General features: G+C 36.0%; 2 protein-coding genes across 6 annotated transcripts in view; one reads left to right on the top strand and one right to left on the bottom strand.

Annotated features, from left to right (window-relative positions):
* Nucleotides 1–11213, top strand: part of CRIM1 (cysteine rich transmembrane BMP regulator 1) — a 257771-nt gene extending 246558 nt beyond the window's left edge. For all 4 annotated transcript variants that reach the window (XM_027850424.1, XM_027850425.1, XM_027850426.1 and 1 more), the window contains 3 exons: nucleotides 364–486; nucleotides 5952–6139; nucleotides 8480–11213. In XM_027850424.1, coding sequence (XP_027706225.1) covers nucleotides 364–486; nucleotides 5952–6139; nucleotides 8480–8656 — 488 coding nt within the window. In that variant the 3' untranslated portion in view covers nucleotides 8657–11213. The remainder of the gene's footprint in view (nucleotides 1–363; nucleotides 487–5951; nucleotides 6140–8479) is intronic.
* A 2981-nt stretch (nucleotides 11214–14194) lies between these two features.
* FEZ2 (fasciculation and elongation protein zeta 2) overlaps nucleotides 14195–24447 on the bottom strand; it is a 62335-nt gene continuing 52082 nt past the window's right edge. The window contains exons 6-9 of one of the 2 annotated variants that reach the window (XM_027850530.1): nucleotides 24327–24407; nucleotides 21544–21619; nucleotides 17608–17673; nucleotides 14195–15117 (exon numbers count right to left, since the gene is read on the bottom strand). In XM_027850530.1, coding sequence (XP_027706331.1) covers nucleotides 15101–15117; nucleotides 17608–17673; nucleotides 21544–21619; nucleotides 24327–24407 — 240 coding nt within the window. In that variant the 3' untranslated portion in view covers nucleotides 14195–15100. The remainder of the gene's footprint in view (nucleotides 15118–17607; nucleotides 17674–21543; nucleotides 21620–24326; nucleotides 24408–24447) is intronic. The other variant, XM_027850531.1, reaches the window with a different exon arrangement.

Raw genomic sequence — 24447 nt, 5'->3', positions numbered from 1 at the left:
CTAATTTTAATTGAATTCAACAAAGCAAAAATGACCAAACTACAATATGAGTTTATAGTGATCCAAAATAAATGTTTACATTTCAACCCACTCTACCTTCAATTTTCTGATTAGAGGTAAAAAGTGAACATGCATATCATTAGCAAGAGAATGGAGGAACTCACACCTTATTTTTTGAGCTTTGGCTCCTGGGGCTACCAAGCTAATGGATAAGTCTTTAACTACTCAAGAAAACCAAGGAACTAGTATTCCAGGAAAGAAATTTTGAGTGAATGAAATGCTTGCCAAGTTAGTTTGAAAATAAGAAAATGATCACTCTTGTCATCTCTTATGAAATGTTATGAAATGTATCCCTTTTTTTAGAGATGTATGTACCTGAACCAACCAATATTCCCATTGAGAAGACAAATCATCGTGGAGAGATTGAATTGGAGGTACCAGTATGGCCTACCCCTAGTGAAAATGACATCATCCATCTCCCCAGAGGTAAGTTGTAGGGTAGGCTGGAATAAGTGGGATAATAGAGGCAAAGGCATTTTTAACATGTGCTTGTCCAACTGTTCAGATTTTCACTATGGGCCTTCAAGAACTAGTAATGCAAGGTATGGGTGAGCACTTGACAGCACTTTCTGAAGAAAGTATCTTATGTTTTCTGCCACCATTGTTACTGCCCCTAATTTTGGTATTGAAAAAATAATATAGTATTGCCTTTTAAAAAAAATCTCCATAGGCAAATTTTTAAGTGGACTCCCCTAATAATTAGAAGCAGTTATTACATCCTAGACATCCTGTCAGAAATCTGTTAGTTATTACATAGTAATAAAAAAAAACCTGAAAATAACTCTCATCTACTTCATAAGAAATAAAAGCTCATGGTCTTACAAAGAAGTATAAGAGCTGACATATTTCTACACCAGAAAGTGAGGTAGAATACTAGACTTAAGTCAGGAAGTTCCAGATTCAAATCCTGCCCCAGACACTTAACAGCTATGTCATTCTGGGCCTCAGTTTCCTCATCTGTAAAATGAGGGATTCAGACTCTATGGTCCCTTCCAGCTCAAAATCAGTGACATTAGATATCTGATAGATTTTTTGTTGTTGTTGTTTTAAATAGAAATTGCAGACATATTACAAAATGTTTGATTCGATAACTATGAAATCTATTCATAGTATTTAAGTACGCAATCTTCTATTACAATCTTTATTACATATAGTTGGACTCCATACAGATTTCATGTCTCACATATACTGAATTTTCTAACAGTTTGACTTTTTTTTTTTAGTAATGTTCAGGCAAAGTTATAGTTAGATCAGTTTCCTTGAGGGCCTCAAAAGAAGGTTTCTAACACTAAAAATGATTTTAAAAGTTACTGAAATATTAAATATAAGGTCAGTTGAAAAAAGTTCAGTCATTAGTTAAGGAACATTTTAAAGCAACAAGATACAAAGAAAATTTCTTCTAGTTTCTATTATTCTAGTTTATAGAATAATATTTTAAATTATTATTTCCTTGGGTGGACTCTAAGCAGTCCTTGTTACCAAGCAAAAGGCTTCTTTTCCCAGTTTTCTTTTAGCATCCTTTGCTCACCATTGCCTTTTCATAGGAAATAAGAAAACTCATGAATCCTCTATCAATGATGAAGGTGGCAAGAGGGAACAAATGTAGTCCTCCTCTTCTTTTCCCCTTCTCCCAATTTGGGACATAATGTCAGAGCGGTGGGATGAATTAGAGAAGCTAAGTTGAATTAGGATAGACCAAAGTTACAGCCTTCCAAACCAGTCCTGATATCTTAACTTAAGCAACAGCAATGGACCCGGGGAGCTAACCCAAGCAAAATAAGTTGAACCAAAGGCTTTTCCAGAGCATTCTTATTGTTTTTGCTGTACATTTCTTTGTTTGTCTTTCCATTGTGTTATTAAGGGATCAGCTAATGTTTCTTCTTCTAAGAACTTGAAAGTCAAGATACATGTTTTTTTAATTTCAAGTTATAATCAAGTTTTAATCATTCTCTTAGCTGTGGCTACCTAGTCAAAAGACCTGAGGCCTAATCCCAGTTACGCCACTTTCTGCTGATGTCCTGTGTGACCTTGCCTAACTCACTTCCCTTTTCTGGGCTCTAGGTTCCTCATTAATAAAAGGACATTGGACTAAGTAACCTCTGAAGTCTTTTCTAGCTCTAAAGCTATGATCCTCAGATCACAGATTAAGTATGTTTTAATTTTCCTTGCCAAGTTGGAATCATCATTTACCTGCCCAATGTTCTTTCCCAGCCTTGTTTTTTTTAATACTTCTCCCCCGTCAGAATTTATGATCCTACCCCAAGGGATTCATTTGATCCTTTAAATAGAAAGCTAGACTTTAATCATGTTGATAGCACAATGTTTTCATAGTTGAGAACTAAAATGAGAAGTAAAACCCAGTTGTTGAAACTAATAACAATAGAGACTTCTATTGTCTTCCCTGGGGCGTATATTAAAGACATAACAGAGAACTTCCCAAGACTGGTTAAAACAGATGACTTGCTGACTACTTAGGGTGATTCACTTGGGTATAATTCATACTGCCAAAAGAAACCTAAAAAGCATTGCAAAAGGTAATGAAATCTTGAGAAAGAAACTGAGACCATGGGGGAATAGGTGGTATTGCCATCACTGTTGCCTATTAAGGACAAATGATGTGAAAAACAAAAACTGACTTTGGTGGTGAACACCTAGTCAAAAAGACAGTGTCTGAGAATAAAGATTCAAATTTCTGGTCCACAGATTGAAATTGCAAGAATGGCAGACCTATCACAAACAGAGTTTGGGGAGAATATATTTGTCAGGTGTCTTGCAAATCTAATCAAAACAGCTTTAAGTTAAAAAGGTTGGAAAGAAAACAACCTCAAATCTCAAGATTCAAGAAGCCACAATGCAGAAGTAATATCTACTAAGACACCTAGAAACTCAAAGGAGATATATTCCAGGAAAGGAACGAACACTAAAAGCCGTAGTCTTAAATGCAAAAGTTTAGGCAACAAGCAAAATAAACTAATGGCCCTAACCAAAAGCAGGCAAATTAGACCTTTTGGGTATCACTGATGCCAGTTGAGATTACATTCATAACTGGAAAGCGGGTCTAGATGGGTCTACTTTATTCAGAAGAAACAGGACAGCATTGTACATTAAAAAAAAGTATGAGGAAATCTAGGAACAAGGGGGAAGCATTATGGAATGAGTTTTGGGAGAAGCAGAAGCAATTTAATCATCAGTGCATACTACAGACCATCTAAACAGAAAGAGCAGATAGATGGGTTCAGGAAGTAGAGGCATAATATAGGATTGCCCGACTGCTTGCTGTGCCTCACACGGGATATGGCTATCCAACGTATTTAGAAAATCCTTCCTCCTTATCTCCACCTCTTACAATCCTTGGCTTCCCTTCATTATTGAGATCAAGCACCACCTTCTACATAAAACTTCTCCTGGTCTTTATCACTAGCATTTTTCCTCCCCAAATTGACCTTGTATTTATTATTTAAGCAAAAACATACATAGAATGTTAGCTCCTTGAGGGTTGGGACACCATGATTTTTATCTTTATAGCCGTAGTGCCTATCACATGCTTAATAAATGCTTGTTGATTGATGGTGATGGGGGACTTCAGTTATCTAAACACCTGCTAAACCGCTCAAGTGGATGCTAATAACTTCTGTCTTAACTCCATCCTTCAAAAATGGAGTAAATTCCATTCTGGATCTGATTCTGACCAAAAGAAAGAAAACTGACTGGTGGGCTAAAAATGGGGAATATTGCAGAGAAATGACCACTCCCTCCTAGAGTTTGTGATAGTGAGAGGAAAGCTGGTCTTAAGATATAGACTCTAGATTTTGAGACATGAAATGTCAAAGGGTCCAAAGAAAGGATATGTAGTATCCCATGGACTAAAATTCTACATATAAAGACTTTGCCAAGGAAGGATGGAAACTGTAAAGAATGAAATTGTGAGGATACAAGAGAAAACAATGGGAAAGTTCTCTAACGAGATTGATGTGCACACGCAAAGAAGTCACCAGCCAACTTGGTTTTTTAAAATGATTTGTACAGAAAATATAAGCAGGAGCTGATGATAGGATGAATATAAATAGTGGCGTGATCCTATAAGAACAGTATCAGAACAGCCAAAACTCAGGATGAGCCAAGAGCCTGGTAAGGAAAGTCAAAGACAACAAAAAGTGTTTTGGTTTTGTTAAACTATATTGGAGAAAAAGAAGGATTAAAGAAGGGATAGGATCTCTGCTCAGGGTGGATAAAATTATGAGAACCTGACAACGGAGGGAAGACAAAGTTGCTCAACTCTTTCTTATGATTTTGTTTTCTCTGCCGAGGAGACTATCTTTTGGACTGGAGAGCATAGAACAAAAATATGTAATAGGGAGCTGATACTCAAGATAAGTAAGGAGAATATGAGAATACTTATTTGACCTTGATAGATGGCCCAGAGGAACTATATCCTCAGGGCCTGAAAAAATTGACAGATGTGATTGCTGAGTCACTGTCAGTGACATATGAAAGATCATGGGGAACAGGAGAGGTACTACAAGTTTGAAAAAAAAAAAAGGAAAATGTCCTGGTTTCCAAAAAAGGGAAGAGAGAATAGTCTACAAACTACAGGCCAGTGAGCTTGACTTCAGTTCCTCAGAAAATTCTATAATGCAAGATGAAAGAGATGGTTAATGAACAACTAGGAAAAGAGGTGATTACAAAGAGCTAGATTGGCTTCACCAAAATCATATTGTGACAAAGTAATTTTATTTCTCTTTTTTTTGACAGGTTTATTAAATGAGTAGGAAGGGAGAATGCTGTAAAAACAGTTTAGCTAGGCTTAAGCAAAGTTTTTTCATAAAAGTATCTCAAGCTGTTCTTACATAAAAGAGAGAGATATGGGCTAGGAAATAGTGCAATTAAGTGGATATGGAAGTTGTTACTTAATCATACTATCATTATAGTATATAGTATGGATCTGTGCGAACTGAAAAAGGTCATAAAGGATCTGTGTTCAGCCTTTTGCTTTTTGACATTTTTATTTGTCTTCAATAAAGGCACAGGCAGAATCCTTCTGAAATCTGCAAATAAAGCTAGGATGAATAGATAACACACTAGATGACAATGAGGATCCAAAAAGATCTTGACAAACTGGAAAAATTAATTAAGAATATTAAATTAAAAATAATAAGTCAGATTTTAGTTCAAGAAAAATACAAGTACAATATTGGGGGAATATCATTATAGAACCATTTGTCTGAAGAAAAAAAAAGCTGGGGATTTTAGTGGGATATTAGTTTAATGAATCAAGTGATATGGCAACCAAAAAAAAAATTTGGGCTACATTAAGAAAAGAATAGCTTTCAGGAATGAGGCGATAAGAATCCCAGTGTAATCTGCCTATCAGAACACATCTGAAATAACTGCATTCAGTTCTGGGCACCAGACTTTGGAAAAGCCATTGATAACTAGAGAGTAAGCAAAGTGGGGAGGCCTTAAGTTTGTGCCAGTCACTTGAAGAAACTAAGGATGTTTAGCCTGAAAAATAGGCTCTGGGGGTACATGATAGCTGAATCCAAGTACCTAAAAAAGCTCTTGTGTGTAAGAGGAATTTAACTTTTGTTTTGGCACTGGAAGGCATAAGTAAAAGGAATGAGCAAAAATGGGTAGGGTAGAACTTTAAAAGAAGCAAATTTAGTCTTTATGTCAGGAAAAAACTTCTAAATAGATAAACAGTAGTGGAATGGACCATTTTAGAAGACTTCAAATGTGCTTTCATAGATGATTTGGACTAAATGATTGCTTCTTTTTAATACTGAAATCATTATTCCATGAAACTTGTTTATAATGTCAGTTGGATAGCCCTCCAAAACTGGTTTGGGATTTAGTAACAAGTACTTATGTTTTATTGTTTTATTTTTTTCCAGACATGGGTCATCTTCAGGTGGAGTACAGAGATGGTAATGGGCCACATCTAAGTGAAGACACCTCTCTCGCATCCTTTGCCTGGGTTGCAGGAATAATGGGAGTCCTGGGTCTTATAGTAGTTTTCCTATTTTTAAATCAGAAGAAACAGTGGATACCAGTGCTCTGTTGGTATCGAACACCTACTAAGGTAAACTACTGAAAATTTTATTGTTTTGTGAAATTAGGAAAGCATCTAAACTTTGTACTTGAAAATTATTTAGTGGAACTCAGGTTTTATGCTTCATAGTTTCTAATGATTATCAGGCTGTAAATATCAAATAGCTATTAATTTCATACTGCTGGTTCCATGTTACTGATGAAAATATTCCCACCTCCACTAGTTTAATGAAACTCAACATTTGAAACATCCAGTCTCTTCAATTTACCTTGAGGTTTTCAAAGAACCAATTGAACATAGCCTTATTCATAACAGACATAGATTATAACTATTATGGAAAGCTAAATGTAACTTGATTATCCTGGATGGGGCAAGAGTGAAACCAAATAAAAATGAGAATGTCCAGAACAGAGGGGGGAAAGTATAGAAGATGGCAGAGGAAAAAACATGATGGTGAAAAAGAGAAAAAGACAAGGAAAAGTGAATATCAGTAGCTGACATTTATATAGCTTTATAATTTGCAAAGAGCTTTACATAAGTAATGTGATTTGAGCCTCACAGGGATGCTGTGAAATAGGCAGTACAAATAGTATCTCCACTTTACAAATGAAGAGTAAGACGCAGAGGAGTGGACTGACTTACCAAAGTCATATAGTTAGTCAATGGTACAGGCAGGCCTGAAACCCCAACTCTCTGACTCAAAGTCCAGTGCTTTCCCCATATTGGCTCTTGAAATAGTAGGAAAAGAACTTGGAGTAGGAAAAAGAACAAAAATCATCAAAATGAAGGTTGAATCTGAAACTGTCAGTATTGATAGAGAGCATAGACATTAAGCTCATCAACCTTCAAAAACATATTCAGATTATGTCTGTTAGGGGCAGGATAGAAGGTTGTTGCCTTTTTCACTAAGTAAGGTGTTCTAAATAGCTGGATTCTAGGTAGCTTATTATCTCAAAGCTGAAAACATCATCTAGTTCAGCTTGCCATCCAAAGCAGGAATAGCTTCTGCATTGGCCCAAACCAGTGGTGAACCAGCCACTGTGCTAAGTTTATCCTGAGGATAAAATTAAGCAAGACAGGCCATACCCTCAAACAGTTGAAATTCTAGAGAGGAATATAACACATTAAAGAGGTGCTAGGAAACACAGGAGAGGTATAGATGTATGATGGCATGAGTTAATTTGCATTAGTTAAATTGGATGGAGGATTTGACAATAATTAGGTCCTTAAGTTGCATTTTTTTTTTCTTTGTACTGAACAGGGCAGGTGGCACCAAGTCAGGAAGTAAAGTCCTGGATCTGAGCAAGATAAGGCCAAAGCCTAGTTCCAGGAGTGGACCCTAGGTTTCTAACAGGAAGAAGTGGGAATAAGGGAGGCAATACGGTCTGGACATGGATCTGAAAAGCCACCTAATCCAACCTAATACCTATAGCAACAAGGATTTTACTACCTCATGAAGCACTTTGTTCCACTGGTGGATGGGCCTAGTTGTTAGAAAAGGCTTCCTTATTATTTTCACACATTTCACATATTTCCTGAGAGAAAGTGGAGGCAAAGAAAACACTGAAGTGGCAAGCCTGGGGGGCTGGGAAGATGGTGGTGCCCTCAAGAGTAATAGGGAAGCTAAGAAGAGGAGGAGGATTTCAGGGGGAATATTAATGACTTCAGTTTTGGACATGCTGAGTTTAAGAAGTCTATAGAACATCCGCTTCAAGATGTACAGTACGCACTTAGAAATATGAGTCTGGAGCTGCAGCAGAGAGGTTAGGGCTGGATAAGTAGATTTGAGAATCATCATTATAGAGATGATGATTGAATCTTGGAACTGATGAGATCACCAAGTGAAACAGCATAGAGGAAGAACAGAAGAGGGCCTAGGACAGAGCCCTGAAGGACATCTATAGTTAGCAGGTATGACCTGGATGAATCCAACAAAGGAAACTGAAGAGCAGTGAGCTAGGTAGGAAGAGAACGAGAAAAGAGCAGTGTTGTGAAAACCTAGAAAGAAGATGAGTATCAAGGAGAAAAGGGTCATTGACAGTGTCTAAGGAAGATGAGGATTGAGGAAAGACCATTACATTTGGTGATTAAGAAATTGTTAGTAACTTTGGATAGAACTAAATATCTCCACTTCTTTATGTGACATGCTTTCCAAATCTCTACCATCCCTAGGCCTCTTCCACTGAACATGCTTTAATTTGTCCTCAAAATGTGAACCAGGAACAGAATACTGTATAATCTTACCCTTTTGGCTAGCACAAAGTACTGTTATATCACTTTATTTGGAGACTGATAATATTAATTTTGTGGATTGTACATTGGCTAGGGGGTTAACTAATTCCACTCTTGTTTCTCTTTCTCTCTTTTTAGCCTTCTTCCCTAAACAATCAGCTGGTGTATGTGGACTGTAAGAAAGGAACCATGGTTCAGGTGGATAGTTCTCAGAGAATGCTAAGAATTGCTGACCCAGATGCAAGATTTAGTGGCTTCTACAGCATGCAAAAACAGAACCACCTTCAGGCAGATAATTTCTATCAGACAGTGTGAAGAACTACACCCTCGGTGAGGTTAAAAAAAAAAAAGACAGAAAAAGACTAAATCTGCTATAACTTAGAATTTGTGCACTTGCTTAGTGGGTTGTATTGGATTTGTGACTTCATGTACAGCTCTAAGACCTTCCCGGGATGGGCTTTGTCTACAGCGAGGTGCCAGAACAAGCATTCCCACTTTTCCTCATGATAACTGACCAAGTGTTTTCTTAGAACCAAAGTTTTCAAAAGTTGCTAAGATATATTTGCTTGTAATATAGCTGTAGAAATACTGGGGGAGGGGGGTGGGAGCATTGAGTTGGGTTAGTGGGTGGGAGGGTTGTGTTGGGAAGACAGATTGGTCAGCTTGGCTTGGGGAGAAACCCGGTAAAAATAAAACCAGTCAAATGGCCGAGCATCGGGAGGACTTTCATTTTTTCTCATTGTTCTTAAAGCTGCATTGGTTGCAACAAAGCCTAGCCTAAATGAAAAACAAGAAAAGGGTCTCACGATTCAGCTGCTGTAACCACTTCTGAACGACAACACTCAGAGACAAAAGCCTTTAACAGCCATCCCGGGTGTCCTATAGCCACAGGTTCTTCTATACAATCAGAACGTGCAGTAGGCAGTGAGAAAGCCAGGGCGATGGGTTAGCAAGATCTCTCGGATGCGGGTTAGTAAGGATGTGTACAGTTATTCCTTGTGCTGCTTTTATTGTCTTCTTCCAAGCCAATCAGCCAGTTACTGGCAGAGTTAGCAAATGAATGAGACTGAAGTCATTTCTTGATACGAGCACTGGAGCTTTTCTTACGACAGTCTGGAAGGAAGGAAAGGGCAAAGAACGCCAGGCATTTCCAGGGGCTTGTCCATTTGTTTGTTATTGCTTTGTTCTGTTCTGTTCTGTTGGTTGTTCATAGTTTCAAAGTATAAAAAAAAAAACGTTTTTGTTGAAGCTCTAGCTTAAAAGGAAACAGGTTGTTTTGTGTTGGTTTTTGTTTTTTTTGTTGTGGTTTTTTTTTTTAAGGAAAAAAAAGACTGTTTTAGGATTTTTCCTTATTATTTACTGGTTCTACAAAATAGAAACTACTTCCATGCTAGGAAGCAGCTTAATTTTAATTGTATATTATTCAAGCACCTTTGTTGAAGCTCAGAAAAAAATTATGCCTCTTTAAACTTTAGCAATTATAGGAATATTTATGTAAATATCTTAAGCTTCAAAAAAAACAAGAGTATTTGTGTGCATGTGTATATTTATATATATACATATATATTTATACACATACAATTTATGTTTTCCTGTTGAATGTATTTTTATGAGATTTTAACCAGAGCAAAGATAGATTAAATAGGCATTCCATACCAATGCTTTTAATCACTTATGAACTTTTAAAAAACAAAGAAAAGATCTCACTGTAACTACAGTTTAATTTGAAAGTGAGGAGAGTGTGTGCTTGTGTGTAAATATATATATATGCATATATATACATTCACACATGTAAGTGTGTGTTTGTGCACACAAGAAGGTATGCATGTGCACACATTTTTAGCAGTCAGTCATCAATGCTCTTGCTATGGAGAAAGGTGTTCTTTCACTTTTTTTCCTCCTTTGGTATTGGTTTTCAATGTACACATTGGCTAGAGACACTGATGGCAATTTACATGCAGCACTAATCAGCTCCTGGATTTTTTTTCTTCAAACAATTGTTTGAAACAACTACTGGAATATTGTCCACAGTAAGCTGGAAGTTTGTTGTAGTTTGCCTCAATTATAACTCTGACTGTATACTATAGTGTTAATTTTTCAAACAGCTCTTAGCACTTTTATATTAATTACCCATTTGTGCATTGACTTTTCTTTTACAAATGCTTGTTGTGAAAGACACAGATACCCAGTATGCTTAATGTGAAAAGAAAATGTGTTCTGTTTTGTAAAGGAACTTTCAAGTATTGTTGTAAATACTTGAACAGAGGTTGCTGAACTTTAAAACAAATAATTAATTTATTATTATAATGACCTAATTTATTAATCTGAAGAGTAACCATTTTTGTTTTAGAATATCAAAAAGGTGTTCTAGCTGTTTGCATCAAAGAAAAAAAAGATTTATTATCAAGGGGCAATATTTTTTCTGTTTCCAAAACAAAATTTGTTAGAAATCTGGTAATACAGAAACAGATTTACATCTGCCTAATTACTACAAATTTTATTGGCAATTAATCCATTTCTGGCATTTAAAAAAAAAGTCTTTATCCAAAAATTGTAAATGCTTGCTTTTGTTTTACAATCACGGCCATATTCTGAAAATACTAACAGGATATAGGACATGGTGTAAATTTTGTTATTATTTTTAAAGATATGATTTATCCTGAGTGCTGTATCATTACTCTTTTACTTTTTGGTTCCTGTTGTGCTCTTGTAAAAAGAAATACAAATAAGATTTCCTGAAAAATAAAATAGATATGTGGCACTTGGAGTGCACTGCAGTTCTACAGTTTGTTTCCTTTTCTTTGAAAAGCAAAACTGTAAGGTGGTTCTTTGTGATTTGGTTCCTAACAGGAAATAAACATTTTGAATCTAAGAGATGCACTGTGGTTTTCAATAGAATACACCACCTATTGGTGAGAAGAGAATTATTTCTCATTCTATTTTAAATGAAGTCAATGCTGTGAAATTATTGGCATAAAAGACATACTCTCCAACCCCACTCCCATATTCCCTCCTCCCACCCCAAGAAAAACCCTTTTCTCCCAGAACCCATGCTTTCCCCAAATAAATTGTGTAACTGGGTCCCCCTACAATCCTTCATGGTAGGGAAATTGGGCAAAAAATACAATCCTTGAGGCACTTATTCCTACAAAAAGATACTGCCTTCATGGGACTCTAGAATCATCTGGTTGAGAACTTACTCATTAAATAGGACACATCCAGCATCTAATACAAATGTTTTAACAATCATAAACCCAGATACTACAGGCTCATCACAATGAACAAGTGGACATGAAGCTTTGTGCTGAAAAATACTTCACCTTAATGAACTACAGTATCCATGAAGTCCCTCTGAAAACTAATCCATAATGGTGTCATGTGGGCCATGCCATAAGAAAGCAGGAAACATTTCAGATCACTTTGTAGAGTCAACATAATAACCACAGACACACATTTCATCTGTAGAAAAATAAGAATGCCTATTGATCTGCAAAATTCAAGTCTTTAACTTCTAATTCAGGCTTCATTAACTTGGAATGTTATAAACTTCAGTTCAACCTTGGTCAAGTTTTCTATGAAGATAAATAAGATAAGGTGAGTTTAGCCCACTTGCTGTTTTGAACACTTTAAAAGCACCCATTTAGAAACAGTGGTCTAAGGTCACAGAATCATCAGAACTTGAGAACTAGAGGGAACCTCAAACCCCATCTGGTCCAATTTGTGTCTGAGCAAGAATTTTTTTTTAAATTCTCAACAAGTAGTCTTGTAGTATTTTCTTAAATACTTCTAGTGAGGGAGAACTCACTATCTCCCAAGGGAATCTATTCCACTTATGGACAGCTCTGCCAGGAAGGTATTTCTTCTTACCACAAGCCCAAATGCGCCATCCACCCATGGCTCCCACTTCTGCCCTTTAGAACCAAATGGAAGAGGTCAAATCCCTCCTTTATTTCATCCATTTCAGTTCTTCAAATACCCACATCCCTAAGAACTTGAACTCAACCGTTCTCTTAGTCTAGGTAGTATAATGCTGCATTTTTTTTTTTTAAAGGAGAATTGAGCGGTTTTGATTAAGTTAGGCTGGCCCAATTAATTTAAGTTGGTGAAACCATCATGAATATAGATCAGAAAGAAAGCCAGCCCTTTTCACTCTCTTTCACTGGCTTATCCTCCTACCCGACTCCTACACATGGGACTTTTTTCTCTCCACACTCCCTTAGTGATTTCATCAACTCCAATAGGTCAACTATCATCTTTATTCAGATAACTCCCAGATTTATATATCCAACTGTGACCTGTCTCCTGAATTCTAGCCCCACGTGACCAACTGCCTATTGGATATATTTCCAAACTGTATGCCTACAGGCACACTAATTTAATGTATCCAAGATAACTTAAAATCTTTTAAAGATTTTAATACTTAGTTAAAATTTAATATTTAAATACTTAAAATCATCTTTTTTTGGTGAGGCAATTGGGGGTAAGAGACTTGCCCAGAGTCACACAGCTAGGAAATACTATGTTTCTGAGGTCACATTTGAACTCAGGTCCTCTTGATTCCAGGGCTGGTACTCTATCCACTGCTCCACCTAGCTGCCCCTTAAAATCATCTTTTTAAAAAAATCCTTCCTTCTTCCCAACTTCACTATTATGATCAAAGACCTTTCAGTCACACATGTTAACAACTCTGAAGCTGTCCCTGACTCTTGCTTCTCTCTCACCCTTCATTATCAGTCAACTGACAAGTGTTTTCATTTGCAGGTTTATAATGTCTTCAGCATCCATCTCTTTGTATTCATTCACATGGCTATCATAGTTCAAGCTATCATTCCCTTTAACCTGAACAATTGTCAAGAACTCTTCCCTCTCTGACATCCCCTCCAGAAAATTGCCAGATTGATATTTTTAAAGGACAGGACCCTGTCACTCCACTTAGGAAACTCCAGTGGCTCACTCTTGCCTTAAAGTTAAAATACAACCCTATCCTCAGTTCAGCTTTTAGACTTTTACGATCTGGCTCCAGCCCTGCCTTTCCAGGATGACTTTTATGTGATTCTCCTTCACACATCTGACATTCCAAACTAGCATACTTGTTCTGTCTCATAACATGTAATTCCATCTCCTAGCCTCACACCATCATATAAGGTGTCCCCTATGCCTAGAATAAACCTCTTTCTTACTGCCCCTCAGAGAATCCCTACCTTCCTTTAAATTTCAGCTCAATGCTACTTCCTACCAGAAGTTATTAATGCCTCCCCTCCAAGCAAAATTACTTTGTATCTACTCTGCACATATTCTTAGTTTACTTTCTTGTATTCATGCCCCCAAAAGAATGAAAATTTCTTAAGGGAGCATGGGCTATTTTATCTGTTTTTATATCCCCGGCACCTAACAGAGTGTCTGACACATACTAGGCACTTGATACATGCTTTTTGAATGAATGAAATTGAATATAAAGTGACTGATATCCAATCCACTAAAATGGAATGAGCTATCCAGAATCATCTCTATCAGGAATAGCTATGCACCATAAGAGACATAAACATGGAAATGCCCACACACACAACATGGTGTCACATATACATAAAAAGTTATTACACTTTAAAAATATTATAGTATCTGTTCCACCTTTTAAGTATTCCATGCAGTCCTAAGAAATGAGCAAGACTTCTACTATGGCAGCTCTCTAGAAGGAGCTATAGTCTCTTTAACCTTCTTTTGCTGTATGGCCAGCCTTTTCAGTTTGAAGCTCTAAATTCTACAGGGATTAGTAAAAACAAGTTACTGAGACATCAAAGGAATTCTCATCAGGAAGTCTGACTTTGAATTTGTAGAATAAGACATTTGAAAATATTTTACGATGGTTGATTTTTTTAAACATTTATTACATGACATTGGCTTGATCGGACTGGCAAATGTGTTTTCTAGATTAGTGATAAATCCATGAGTAGAATTAATGTTTTAAGAAAATATGACTATAAATACCATCATACCACACTGGAAGAGACAAGTACAATACTATAGTATATCATTTCTCCAGCACCACAAAGGGTGAGAACTCCTCTTCAAGTGCATTTCCAAACAATTCAAATAGAATTGCATGGAACAGAACATTTAAATGTAATTAAGCAATACTGGAAGTGAATGGCTATTAAATATTAAAAATAAAACACTAGTTAAAAACAAATAGCAAACTATACAATTATCTCCAATAGCATGATGATTGTTCTCATTCATCAAGTGGTAACAAAAAGGAAAGCCTAGCCTGCTTTTAGTTCCTTAAAAGCACTGCAAGCTCTAAGATTCAATCTCTATACAATACTGGTAGTTAATATTCTAATTTTCTTTTTAAAAAAAATCAGTGTTCCCACTACCACTGTAGAACACAGATTATATTTCTCAACACTTAAGGCTTGACTTTTCAGTGCAGTTTAGGTCCAGAAACCAATAAAAATTCAGTCTTAATGTAAGTCAATTAAAAGGGAACTGCACAATTAATGTTATTCTGCCTTCCTCAAGGCAAGGGGATAATTTATAATTGTTAATAGATTAGCAAAACCAAAAATAATGCTCATGATTCAAAATTTCTCTTGATTCAAAACAAGGTATGAGTGGAGCCACTGCCTATTAATACTGAAGCTTATCATCATGTGCTTGAGTGCTGCAGTTTCCATCGCTGGAAGGTAAATACAGACAAGCTTTCAGGTCATGTGAACAGTGATTTAGCTTGTTATCCAGGGAAGGTGAACTGCTGCTCCTCTATGTTGGGCACAGAACTGAAAAATAAAAATAAAAATAAAAAATGTAAACAGGCAGACAAAAGACTACAGAAGCACTGGGTTCTATTCTCACTACAACTAAAATATCATATACTGCTATCTACAGAGCAGAGTGAAACAATTTCACAGGGCTATATCCCACAATGAAACATTACATCAAAACACATTAACTAGGTTTTTCCAGAAATGAGTAACCTAAAGTCCATGTCTCATTGATCACTATTAAAGGGAAGGAACTATAATTTCAACCGTATACTGCAAGGCATTTTTAAAAAGCAAAGGAAGATCTCTTATGTAGTAAAAGAAGGGTGCAAAATTTCTGCCAACATTTTTATTCCCACATAGGAACAATACGGCAGCAACCATACCTCCTAAACTTCCTGCCTTCGGCCCTCTTAGATGGCAGAGGGGGCAGTGGGAACAATTAAGCAAGGATGGGAAAGAGCTGCTTAACTGGCCCATGCTTCTTCTATGCTTCCCTCCAGGTCACCTGCATAACTAATTGAGGCATTCTTTATGCCCTCACTGGAACCTTCTTTCACTTCTCAGCTTGGTTTTAAAACTAGATGAGTATTTAGCCACACAAGCCACATCTCTCAAGATCAGTTAACAAGCCAACAACAAACCAAAGAAGAAGAGGAGTTCCCCTGCTCCCTTACCCTCTCCCGGTTGGCAAAGTGCTCCCCAACTGGTCTCTGTGAAGGCGAACAGTGAAGCAGGGGAAAATCTCCATAATGGGTGGAAAAGTACTGCTTAATCATCTCAGACCAACCTCCCACCTCCACTGTACAACTTGTATGGTATTCCTTCTTTCTTCTTATGTACTTTTGACTACATAATTACTTGCAGTCAAGTAGCTTGTGAGCTTCTTTTTCCACCCAGTCCTTACAGAGAGGGCAAATGCAAAATCAATATGCATGCACAAACATCTTATTAAAGGCAGTTGCTGTTATTAAGAGAATATGGAATAAAAGATAGAAGCCAGTTGCTTGAGCAGGAAGGATGCAAAAAATAAGGGTGTGATTTCATTGAATCATGCAGTATAGGTGAAATTTATAGTAGTACATTTTCCGGATTTAGGAATTTTAAAAATTACTTCCCCCAGGGCACTGTGCTATCCTGATCATAAAACTCTTCCTTTTCAGTCAAATGTTAAATTTTAGAGAATGATTTAAAAGCTCATTCTACTATTATCCCTCATAGGAGTAGGGTACTACTTTAATCAGAAATTAAGACATGTTCTTTATACTCTTCTCATTCCTGTATCACATCAATAAGACACAAACCTCAGGACAATCCAGCTTTCATACCAATGCTAGCAGAACACAAAAGCAAACAAAGATGTGAGGTATAAAAAAATTCTGAAATTTTAAAAATCCTGCATCAGAAAAAGAGAGCATTACAGGACTATGTGTTGAATCAGGAATTTTTTTCTCACTATATTAATCTACTAATGATCAACCTGTGAATTTAGAGGCACATGAATTTCTGGCTAGAGACATTTATGATTTATTCACTCGTGTCAGATTTACCATGTGACTCATTTCATCATATTTCCCCTTTTTTCACACAGGTAATATGGGACAAGAAAGTCCTTCTTAAGATAGCTAATGACCAATAGAGAAGTTCAATCTTTTAACCTGCCTGGGAAGATACTTTATTGGTGAAGAATGGAGTTACAGGAAAGAAATAGTTACCACCCCAAGTGGAATGTTCCTACAGTATCATGGCAAAAAATTACAACATAAATTTTACAATACTTTGCAAATCTAAGTATTCCAATAACCAACATATTTTCAAGTTTAATTATAAGAGGAATTTTAGTTTTATATATCATTACATTAGTTCTCTAGTTACCCCTTAAAATCCAGCTTCTGACCTTTTCAGCCACATTGAAAGTACTTTCACTAACTTTTCAAATGCTCCTCCCTGGCTTCTACTCTATTTTGAATCTATTACCATGCTGCCAACATTTATGCCTCAGTCCATCAGCCTGTTTCTGGATTTCTCCTAATGCCTTTCAACAATCACTGAAGTGATCTTCTTTTGGAGTTCTCTTCTACCAAAAAGATTTTTGATACATTATGCTCTATTTTATGTCTCCTTATGGACAGTCAATTTTGATTTCCTTTATGACATGATTACTCTCTTCACCAATTGTTGAAGCCTACTTCTTATACCAGCAATAGGGCCACCATCCCCTTTTTTTCTCCTCCCTCTCCTCCACTTGCATCTCTGTTTAATATCCAACTGTGAAAGTTATCACAGACTCTGGACCTATAAGAAGGTTAATAAAAATTGAAAATGTAATCCATAGCACTAGTATTGTAAGCTACTGGTATATTACCACATAACTCTAGTAAGTTTACGAAAAGCTGACAAATATTCTAGATTAGTAGGTTTTTTAAAAAAAAATCTATTGGCAAGATAGCCCTATCTTACTTACCAGAAAAAATCAAGTGTGTTTATGCTTTTATACGTACTCACCTTTCAGAATGTAGTCTGTTAACAAACTTGGAACTTTGTCACTGTCCTCCTTCATTGCATGAAGGACTACAATATGGACAAAAGAAAAAAAAAGGCACATAATTTTCAATTAAACAAAAAATATGATCCATCATAAGTTTAATCATGAGTTTGTTTAGACATCATAACCATATTCCATTTGAATTATGCACTGGGTGTGGGGGAGAGGGGGAGAGACATATTATATCAGAGCCCAGAACTATATTGGTTAGACAAGTCTTTGTTCAAACAAGAACATTTTGCAACCTAAGAGTTGTTCCTCTAATTCCAAATTTTAAAGGACTAATAAACAAACCAGAAGCAGATGGGGTAGGGGAAATATGTTATTGGCACAGAGCCATAGATTTCCAATGATGAATCTCTATATAAATTTTCATAGTACATGATTTTCAAAGCATTCTAAAAGCTGGAAACTACACACTTCACTTTTTTTTTAAGAAATTAGGTTCTTAGGTACCTAAATAATTAGACACATACTTAATGAATAAATCAACCAATAAACATTTCTTAGTTCCTACTATGTGTCCAGTGCCATAATAAGCAGTAAGGATTCAAAAATGGAAATGAAATGTTGTCTGTGCTCTAAGATCTTAAAGACCTAACAACCTACATTGAATGTAAGCTCCATGAGAATAGAGATTACTTTTCATTTTTTTTTTATATCTTGGCTAGTATAGTATCTTAGTCATAACAGGTGTTTAATAAAAGCTTGTTGGATTGGATTTTCAGGAATTTTTATCAAACTAAGATAATACACATAATCCTCACATTTTTCTATACACTGATGGCTGCTCGGTGGCCTTTACATAAGGACGGGCCCATCCAACCTCATGATATCTAAGTATAGCTCAAGAGCAGGAAGCAGCATTCATTGCTTTGGATAACCTGTCATTTTCTGGATTAAACCTGACAGAAAACAACAATACAAAGCTTTTTTTGTTTGCTTCAAATAACTTTTCTTTTGTAAATACAAATACACACACACACACACACATATAATGTAGATGTAAATATATTATTTTTAGCATTCTGAGTTCCCAATTCTCTCCCTCCCTCTAGCCCCTCCTCCACCCACTGAGAAGGCAAGCAATTAATTATACGTGTATTATTATACAATTATACATGTGAAATCATGCAAAACATATTTCCATGTTTGCCATGTCACAAAAAAAGTGAGAAAAAGTGAAAAAATTATACTTCAATTTGTACTCAGTTCATCAGTTCTCTCTTTGGAGGTGGACATCATTTTTTGACATAAGTCTTTCAGAAACTGTAATGGATCATTGTATTGATCTGAGTAGTTTAGTCTTTCAAAGTTGATCATCATTACAATGTTGCTGTTACTGGATACAATGACCTCCTGGTTCTGCTCACTTCACTCTAATAGGTCTTCCCAGGTTTTTCCTAAAATGCTCTTCATCATTTCTCACAGCACAATAGTATTCCATCACAATCATATTCCACAATTTATTCAGCCATTCCCCAATTGTTAGGCATCCTCTCAATTTCCAGTTCTTTGCCAAGAGAGCTGCTGTAAATATTTTTTGTACAGTTGGTCCTTTTCCCTTTTCCTTCATCTCTTTGGGATACATACCTAGTAGTGGTTTTGCTGGGTCAAAGGGTATGCACAGTTTTATAGACCTTTGGGCATAGTTCCAGATTGTTTTCCAGAATGATTGGACCAGTTTATAACTCCATCAACAATTCATTAGTGTTCACTTATTTTCCCACATCCTTTCCCATACAAAACTTTTAAGAGAAAAAAAAATGCCAGTTCTATCGAGCTCAAGAATATACCTAAGATAGCTATTCCTAATCCTTTCAACATGAATGGGCCTAACTGACAAATGGGTATCTTACAGAGGATATCCATTATCTTTCCTGAGAACAAGAAACTTGAAGCAGTGATAGCAGGATTCCTTCTATAATAACTGTTGAATACACACTCCAGTCTTGAGACAGCTATAAGAGAGAGAGAGTACTTGAACTACCAGCCTTCAGAGGCAGAGCCAAGATGGCAGAGTAAAATAGGTACTCACCTGAAATCTCCCAAATTCACCTCCAAACAACTTCAAAATAATGCCTCCATGGAAAAGATTAGGTTTGCAATACACAATAGTAAATGACAATAGTAATCTAGCATTTAGTTAATGCAAAGATCCAGGCTTCTGGGGCAAGAACTCACTACTTGACAAAAAATTCCAGTTTTGGAAAGCTGTTTGGTGGAAACCAGGTATAGACCAACATCTCACATCATATACCAAGACAAAGTCAAAATGGATACAAGATTTAGACATAAAGGGTACTATCATAAGCAAATTAGGGGAGTATAGAATATTTTACTTGTCAGATCTATAGATAAGGGAAGAATTTATGACCAAACAAGAGATAAAGAACATTACAGGATATAAAATGGAAAATTTTGATTACATTAAATTAAAAAGGTTTTATACAAATAAAATCAATGTAGCCAAGATTAAAAGGAAAGCAGGAAACTGGGGGGAAAGTTTTACAGCAAATTTCTCTGATAAAGGCATCATTGCTCAAATATATATAGAGAACTGAGTCAAACTGAGAAGAATGGTCAAAGGCCATGAAGAAGCAATTTTCAAAAGAAGAAATCAAAACTATCTATAGTCATAGGAAAAACTACTCTAAATCACTCCCAATGATAGAAATGCAAATTAAAACAACTCTGAGGACTACCTCACGCCTATTAGATTAGCTAGTATGACAGAAAAGGAAAATGACAAATGCTGGAGGAAGTAGAAAAATTGGGACACTAATGTTTTGTCAGTGGAGTTGTGAACTGATCCAACCATTCTGGAGAGCAATTTGGAACTATGCCCAAAGAGCTATAAAACTGTGCATACCCTTTGATCCAGCAATACCACTACTAGGTCTGTATTCCAAAGAAATCAAAGAAAAAGGAAAAGGATCTATATGTACAAAAATATTTACAGCAGCTCTCTTTGTGGTGGCAAAACTGAAAATTGAGGGGATGGCCCATCAATTAAAGAATGGCTGAACAAGTTGTGGTACATGATTGTGACAGAATACTTTTGTGCTATAAGAAATGATGAGTAGGATGGTTTCAGAAAAACCTGGGAAGACTTAAATGAAGAGATATAAAATGAAGTGAGCAGAACCAGGAAAACACTACACACAGTAACAGCAATATTGTACAATGACCAACTATAAACAATTTAGCTATTCTCAAGCAATACAATGATCAAAGACAATTCCAAAGGACTTATGATGAAAAATACTATCCATCTCCAGAAAAATAACTGATGGTGTCTGAATGCAGATCAAAACTTTTTTTTACTATCTTTTTCTTTTGTCTGTGTTTTCTTTTGTAATATAGCTAAAATGGAGATATATTGTGCCTGACTGAACACATATAATGTATATCAAATTGCTTGCCTTCTCAAGGAAGGGGGCTGAAAGAGAGAGAGGGAGGGAAAAAATTTGGAACTCAAAATTTTAAAAAACAAATGTTTAAAAATAATTTTTACATGTAATTGTGAAAAAAAATTTAAAAAGAACTACCAGTCTTCATCCTCAGGAGTTCTAAGAAACTTTTCTTCCCCAGAAGAGAGGGACAAACCCTGAGCACTATCTACAGTCACTATACCCTCTCTTATAGAGAAATCCCAGTGATCAAAAACTATAGGTATAGGGTATACACTGTCAGGCAACAAAGACCTCAGCTCCTCCAAACAACTTTCAGCAGCTGGCCAGTTTCAGTAATTAGATGCAGAGGGATGAAGTCTTCAATCTGCTACCCTTTATAATTCTTTTTCCAACTGACATAAAAATATCATTAAATAAAAACAAAGATTTTAGAGGTCAATATTAAAAAAGAAGTTAACAGTTAAAATATCCTTTGCTTACTTTTTGTTAATATTTGAAGATCTTCAACAGAAGGTGGTCCATTTTTTTTCTCATAAGGAATGACAGTTGTCAAGTACTACCAAGTGAAAAGTGAAGAATTATTTACTTTAGTTATTATGTTTAATTGCAAAAAACTCATTTAGTTAACAGAAAGTCTAGTTACTTTGTAACATTAACACATTGCTATAGTAATCAATATGTGCAGTTATATATTAGAAATATAATTATACTAATCTATTTTTTCATTTTTAACAAAATCAATCTATTTCATACAAAACCATTATTATATCTCATATACAAAGTTATTTTATATTCAATTATTGAAAATTCACTTGTGGATGTAAAGACAATTTGTTCACTTTTAAAGCTAAAGTTTGTCCCATCCTCCTTGCAGATATTCAATAAAATATTTACTGATATCTGCATAAACCAGTTACAAAGAAGGCACCAACCTGCATAAGTGGAGTTTCCTCAACTGAAGGTTTCCTATATCAATTAAATCCCAGAACTAGTCCCTAACCATTTAGTCTAATCCCTAAAATGTATACCATTTTATTAACACTGTGTGTATACAGCCTCTGCCTTTCTTGCTTAATTTCAGTTACATTTTCTTTTACTTTTTTGGGGGGGGGAGGACCTAGGCAATGGAGTTAAGTGACTTGCCCAGGGTAACACAGCTACTAAGTGTTATGTGTTTGAGGCCAAATTTGAACTCAGGTCCTCCTGACTCCAGGGCCAGTGCTCTAGCCACTGTGCCACCAAGCTGCCCCACTACATTTTCTCTTAAAGAACAAAATGACAACTGCAAAAATATTATACTTCAGCACTTGCCAAAAGCTAATACAAATACATCATCTTAAACATTAATGCCATGGTATTATTACTTCTTAAATTATATAAGTAGTTAAAAACATATGAAATTCACAAAAGAGAAAGATATGAAAACAGCTTACCAACAAAAGAGTAAATAGGCATTTTTTAGACAAATTATACACTTGTTAGCCATATCCTAAATCCATAAAACCTAAAAAAATAGTCACTTAGTTTCTCCCATTCTGACCAAAATCTTTGTACTGCATTTTCAATTTTTACTTGGTACTTATTAAGCTGATAGATCAATTAACTCATCATATACTGATGTAAAAAATTTGGAGCTAAAAGAGATTTTCAAGATCATCTAGTCCAGGGCTCATCCCTTCAGCGCTTCTTAACTGTGGATCACTGTGATGATCCAGTTTAAGAAGCACTGATCTAGTCCAACCCTCTCATTTTACAGATGAGGAAACAGCCCAAAGAGGTTAAGTGACTTGCCCAAGATCACACCCAGGTGGTAAGGAGGATTCAAAAGCAGTTTCTGTCACTTTAATCCAGTGTTCTTTCTAATACACCTCGTTGCATCTGTTACAGTGTTAGCATACTAGCACTGAATTCTCTTATCCCACTTGTAATCTTTGACTGACATGAAAGAACTTATTTCATAGCAAGCAACTCAAATCCCATCTCCTGAAGGGACACCCCTCAAGGACCTACAAATCCTCTTTCTGATGGTGACTTTACCACAATAATGCTTAAGACACAACTGAAGGTGCTTCTTTGTTTAAAAAACACATAAGACAAAAGTGCACCATCTTTTTTGTGCCATTATTTCAGTGCATTGCAGGAAACTTTCTGGTTGTTAAGAGTGCCACAGGTCCTGGCATACACATACTACTCAAGTGAAAACAGTCTTTCTTGCAAATTTGATCCCAATTCTGGAGTGGAATCAGTTTGGGAGTAACTGGAGCCACCTTGAGAGATGTGAAAAGTTAACATCGACTCTAGCTTCAGCCCCACCCTGAACCACATGCATGCAACTTTCCTCTTTGACCTGCCTCTTGGACCTGAACTTGCCACTCTTTCTTAAATAGTATACAGGAAACATGCAAGCCAAAAAAAAAAACCCCTGGGCTCTGATTCCATCCCATCTAGAATCATATCTGGACTAACTTTAGGGCTAACCCTAGTTATCACAAGTAATCAAACTTAAAGATAAATTTTCTTTTCTCTTTAAAACTAGACATTAAACATATCTCTTGTTAATGGAAATATGCTTCTATGTTTAAAAGGATATTAATATTAGAAAAGAGAAATATGACATATTAATAAGTTGTACATACTGTTGCAAACCTGAACTCTTATAAAAAAGTTCATTAATGATATTGGATGATCCATGTCCCCAACCTTCACTTATCAGAATAAATTCAGAAAGACTAGTTGTAAAACTTACTTCAATATATTATGACCTACATATAGCTAAGTCCTACTGTCTTCTTTTAATACAAATAAAAGGGAAAAAATCCATCTACCTATGTATATATGTATGTTTGTGAATAAGTCCCTTAAGAGCCAAGTCAAACAATAAAGGCTGTAATATTTGACTCTCTTTTTTCTGATAGAATATAAAATCATGCTATCTGTAGTTCTGTACATATAAGGAATAGCACCCTGTACTTGATTTTTTAAAACAGTGCCTAATCATTTCAGTTTAAGCATGAAGACTACAGTTCTACAGCAGATATGAAGCCTCTGTGTGTGTGTGTGTGTGTGTGTGTATTCTAACCTGAAAAATTTCTCCCCTAAGAGAAATTCTGCAGAATTAAATGTATAGAAGTCTGCATGAACTTCCACTTTTCCCATGTAAGTAATGGTCTTAGTTAATTAGTAAAACTAACAGCTTTCAAGATCTTAACTTACACAGAGAAGCAACAAGCAGAGAATGAAGGAAAATAAAGATAACCGAGCACCTGTTTCTCTCCACCCGAATTCCCAAAGGTGTGGCGGAAGCCATTCTGAATGACATTTGAGATCCCTTCCATGCTGAAGCGCTAAAGGCAGCAAAATATGGTCAAGAAGAAAAGGACAGAG

This window comes from Vombatus ursinus, unplaced genomic scaffold (genome assembly GCF_900497805.2).
Source record: "Vombatus ursinus unplaced genomic scaffold, bare-nosed wombat genome assembly UNPS02009062.1, whole genome shotgun sequence".
Taxonomy (NCBI): domain Eukaryota; kingdom Metazoa; phylum Chordata; class Mammalia; order Diprotodontia; family Vombatidae; genus Vombatus; species Vombatus ursinus.
This window is presented reverse-complemented; position numbering and strand designations above follow the sequence as displayed.